Source organism: Papaver somniferum, chromosome 2 (assembly GCF_003573695.1).
Source record: "Papaver somniferum cultivar HN1 chromosome 2, ASM357369v1, whole genome shotgun sequence".
Taxonomy (NCBI): domain Eukaryota; kingdom Viridiplantae; phylum Streptophyta; class Magnoliopsida; order Ranunculales; family Papaveraceae; genus Papaver; species Papaver somniferum.
The window spans coordinates 188,325,940-188,331,145 of NC_039359.1; the positions used below are offsets into that span (position 1 = coordinate 188,325,940).

At 37.8% G+C, this 5,206-nt stretch overlaps 1 protein-coding gene across 1 annotated transcript; it reads left to right on the top strand.

Annotated features, from left to right (window-relative positions):
* Positions 1-671: 671 nt before the first annotated feature.
* On the top strand, positions 672-1,217 carry LOC113352509. Its single transcript, XM_026596321.1, has one exon. The coding sequence runs from the start codon at positions 672-674 to the stop codon at positions 1,215-1,217; it is 546 nt and encodes a 181-aa protein (XP_026452106.1).
* Positions 1,218-5,206: the final 3,989 nt, after the last annotated feature.

Sequence of the window (5,206 nt, forward strand, 5' to 3'; positions counted from 1 at the left end):
GCTCACCAAAATTCCAGATGAAACGGAAATTTCAAATACACTTCAGCAGATGCAACCATGGAAAGCACCAGGGCTAGACGGCTTTCCTCCTGGATTCTTTCAATCTAATTGGAGTACTGTCAAGGATGATGTCATCTGCATGGTGCAAAAAAAATTCCATACTGGAAAGTTGCTGAAGAAGATAAATAGGACTAATCTGTGTCTTGTACCCAAGTGCAAGCTTCCGCAAACAGCTGGAGATTACATACCCATAACTTTATGTAACTCTACATATAAGCTGATAACAAAGATTTTAGCCAGCAGGCTGAAAACTCAGTTGGAGAAAATCATATCACCAATGCAAGCCGCATATGTTCCTGGAAGACAAATTGGTGATAATATAACTCTATCCCAAGAGTTAATCTATTGCATAAAGAGGAGAAAAACCAAAATACATTATATGGCTCTTAAACTCGATATGTCAAAAAGCATTCGGTCGAGTAGAATGGTGCTTCCTAAATAAAGTTATGCAAAAGCTTGGCTTCAACAACAAATGGTGTGAATTAATTCAGGAATGTGTAAGTACTTCAGAGATTCATATCATCTTAAATGGTGAACCATGTAAGCCTTATAAACCCAAAAGAGGAATACGACAAGGTGATCCAATCTCTCCTTATTTATTCTTGCTAACAATGGAGGTATTTACAAGGGCATTGGCAAAAGCAGAATCAGATGGGAAGATCCAAGGCATTAAGATCTCAAAGAAAGCTCTGCAAGTCAGCCATCTACTATTTGAAGACGTCTTCTTAGTCTTTGCAAAGGCTGATATCCATAATGTCACAAATCTCTTACAAGTTATCAAGTCTTTCAGTGACATTTCAGGACAACAAATAAACTTCCAAAAATCAGCTGTGTTCTTCTCCAAAAATATGCACCCAAGGCACTGTAGAATGTTGCTAAGAAGTTTAAAGATGAAGAAGATGGAGTTGGATGAAAAGTATTTGGGAAGTCCTCTTCTAAAAAGGAAGAAAACTACATCATTCTCATCACTGGTGGATAACACAAAAAACAGGTTAACAAAATGGAGAGGTAAATTTATAAACCAAAGTGGCAGATCAGTTTTGGTTAAACATGTTCTTAATACCTTACCATCACATCATATGGGAGTTTTTAAGATTCCAGATGCAACTATTAAGGAGCTGGATAAAGTGCAAAGGAATTTTTGGTGGGGAAAATAGAAATCAGGTGGACTATATCTAACAGGCTGGCCAACAATTGGTAAACAAAAACTGGATGGAGGTATGGGCTTTAGAGATATAAAAGCATTCAACCAAGAACTACTTGCCAAAGCTGCTTGGAGATTACTAAAAAATGAAGACAAACTATGGGGTAAAGCTCTAAAGGAAAAATACTTTCCAAATACTTTAGGTCTACATGCAAAAAAGAGGAAGAACTCAACATGGGCATGGCAGAGTCTACAAGGCAGTATGCAGTTTATCAAGGATAACAGTTTCTGGGTAGTTGGCAATGGTGCTGAGATATAAACCTGGAAGGATAACTGGATCCAAGGGAAGCAAGTTCCACCAGTTACCATCTGTGGAGTTGGATACTGAAAGAAATTTCAGCAAATTGGCAGAACTTATTGATCCCAACACAAAAACTTGGAAGACAAATGTCATACAACAAATATTTAGTCAAGAGGATGCTGGGATAATATTGAGAACCAGAATTCCACAAAGTGCACTTGATAAACTCATCTGGACTCTCACCTGAACTGGAGATTTTACAGTCAGATCAGCTTACAAGAAGATTATGGAGCTAAAACAAGGGGGCACTCATAATGATGCAACAACAGAAAATTTCTGGAAACAACTTTGGAAAATACCTACTTTACTAAGAGTAAAAAACTTCTTATGGAAGTTTTTAACGGATTTTGTTCCATCAAATGAATGAATGGCTCGGCAGATGAATTACCAAGGAAATCAATGTTCAATATGCAATCAAGGCACAGAGACTACAAGACATATTATGTGGGATTGCTCTTTTGCTAGAGCAATATGGTTTACTACACTGGGAGCTAGAAGAAGTATGCCAGCTGCAGATACCAGTATTCAAGATTGGATCAAAAGTTGGTTTTCAAGTGATCTCACGGGATTAATTGATGACTGGGTGGTAAATATGGCTAATGATAGACACATTTTTGTGTCTAATTTGATCTCAATACTATATATTGTTGGCACTCGATTTTGTACTAATTTTGTTATTTTATGTATTTGTAGGTATTTTTTTGGAAATAAATATTCTTGGAAAATTCGGCTCGAAAAGTTGATTTTGGCACCCGGAGGACAAGTGTTATTCGGACTCTCGCTTTTGGATAAGGGGTAACCTAATTACTAAGGGGCACCCCCAGGTCACCCCAAGGAAGATGCTATTCGCACCCCAGTTCAGGATAGGGGGACACCCCTCTTCTTCATTTGAATATCGATTTTGGCGGGAAAAATGTTCACAACACAGGAGAATTTTCGATCGAAGAAATGAAGTAGTGGCAGGCCGATTCAATGGATGAAACTCATTGGGTATCTTCTTATGGGATATAAAGGAAGGTTATGGGTCTTTAGATCGATCAAATTTGGCTAAATAACTCACAATAAGAAATCAGGGCATCACGAGCATAATAAGAACAGTTCACGGGATTACGTGATTTGGAGAAGATTTTTAGCGTGTTAAGTGCATGATTGATGTCCCGAGCAGTAGGAAGGAGTGTGTAGTTGTTAAACAAGGAAAGAAATACATATTATAACGCGTGGAGAATCATTTCAGAGAAGAAAATATTCGGAAGATATTTTCTTTAAACACCGAGTAATGAAGATTATATGGAGTAATTGAGGGAGATTCAACGAGCTGTAGGTGTATAAATATGTTCCCTTGGAGTACTAGAGAGGTTGTAGAGAGTTGGGGGTCGATCAGAGCCTCTGAGGAGCAGAAACAATCGATATCCAGGAACGGGTTCTGCTGCTGATGCTGCCATTAAAGAGCTTGAAGAACACGAAGAACAGACTACCCAGGACAGTCTTATTTTCAGCAGCACCAACAGCAGTAGGCTTGTGTCGTTGTTTACAACATCAAAGTATTGTCGTTGTTTTCTGGACGCTCAGCGTGGGTCGTAGATCCACTGTTTTATCCTTTTTTCAATCTTTTGAACACCTTGTGAGCTTGAATTATTATTTTGAGTGTGTGTTTGATATGAATAGCTAAACCCCAATACTGGGATGAAGGAGGAAGCCTTATTTCACACTTGGGTAATTATATTTAATTCTTTTCATGACTTTTGCATTAATTTTAATTGAAATTATGATTTAAATTAATTAGTTGTGATTTGATTTGATGGGTCATGCTTAGCTTAGATGATTTGATGTCCCATGCTTAACATTTACACCTAATATTTTGAGAATCAATCTTGGCAATAAATTAGAGTCGATATATTTAATATATTTTTCGAGCTATTATTGATAAAAGAATTATTATTTGAACCTTAAGAAATGAAATTGGCGGAATCCTAGTCCCAGTACCTCTCGCCCATTGTGACAAATATTTTGTATATATTTTTATTTTTAAATCTTTACAAGTCCGAGCAACGAACCTTTACTACCACTTTCAATATTACAACAAAATGGCGACGCCGACGCGGACTTGTATATAGGTTTATTTTTTTTATTTTTTTTATTATGTGTTCCTTTTTACTTTGTCTTCTTTCTTGATTTACAGGTTCGAAGTGGAGCACTAAGGACTTGGAGAGGAAAAAGCTTAAAGCGAAAAGTGAAAAGCGAAAAGAGAAGAAAAAAGGACAATTTTAGGATTTAATTTTTAATTTTTAATTTTTTTAGAGTGTGTGAGGAAAACTGTAATTTTTTATTTATTTATTTTGGACTTTGGACTTTAAACAATTGGACTTTATTTTTTTTAACCCTACGGAAGGGTATTATTAAACACAAAAAAAAAAAAAAAAATTATATAAACTGTGTGCAGGGAAGGACGACGATTACTATATCGTCTCGGCCCCTCGGGTTCGCACACGACATAGCAGTCGTGGCCCGAGTCGACGACAACGGTTCATCGCCCGTCTGGTACGGGAGGTAAGTCCAATCGAAACACCCGCGAATCTCCTGCAAGCGGGTTACTGTCTGCCTTAAGGTGATAATTGTTTGAGGACGAACCAGACTGTCTTTATTTTCCTAGTAAAGGGCAAGGCCTGGCCAATACAAGATAAGGGTTTGGATTTCATCACCGCTCCCTTCTTGCTCGCCTTAGGAAAATGAAACCTAACGCGAACCCAAGCTTAAAATTTGGAATAGAACGAGACCGATAGGGTAACGAGCTTAATAGGAAACTCGTTCGAAAAATATTGGTTGCTCTTTAAGCACACTCCAAAGTTCATGATGGTTTCTGTGAGTTGAATGCGTGACTGCGCCGCCTTGTGATAGCGGTGAGGCCTTGGGTATCAAAGCTCCACTGAGCTTCCCTCGCCTCAATTCAACTTACTTTTACTCGGATTGATTCCAGAGGGGTTTGCTCAAATTGCAACGAATTCCCTTTCGAAAGATAGAAGCTGGTCTAGAAACAATCTAAGTGGAGCCATCATGCTTTTTGTTTGCTAGAATTTATAGGTTTGATTTGGTCGAGTCAGCCTTGTTTGTGATTGTGTAGAATTCCTCTGTAGTTTGTGTTTCCTCGGTGATGAATCCTTTTCAGGAGACGCCACCTGAGATGACGTTACGAGAATATATGTCTAGAAATTCTCGTTATCAAGAGACGTCTTCGGAAATGACTCTTGGTGAATATATGCGTGGGCAACGATATATGGATACTCCAACTTTTATTGAGGAATCACCTCTAACGATCTATGAGAAATATTATAAACATAGACCATGTAGTTGGGAACAAAGCTTGAGAATTCGTGAATATCAAAAATTATATTGTGATGATGAGGAGGAGGATGGTGATGATGATTATAATGACATTTCTAGTTCAAATCCAAATAATTTTAATAATTATTCACCTATTCAAAAGGACGAGGATTTGACCAGAGATACCCCCGTTTCAGACGATGTAGTATGTCCTGTTTACGAAACCAAGAAAGGTTTGGAGGAACCGGTTTATCCTGGGAATACTGTTTTAGAGTCATACGATTTAGAAACTATAGTCTTAGATGAACTCGTAGATATGAGTG

Excerpts from the sequence above, each read along its gene's own strand:
- LOC113352509 (XM_026596321.1), top strand. The coding sequence starts at position 672 with ATGGAGGTATTTACAAGGGCATTGGCAAAAGCAGAATCAGATGGGAAG.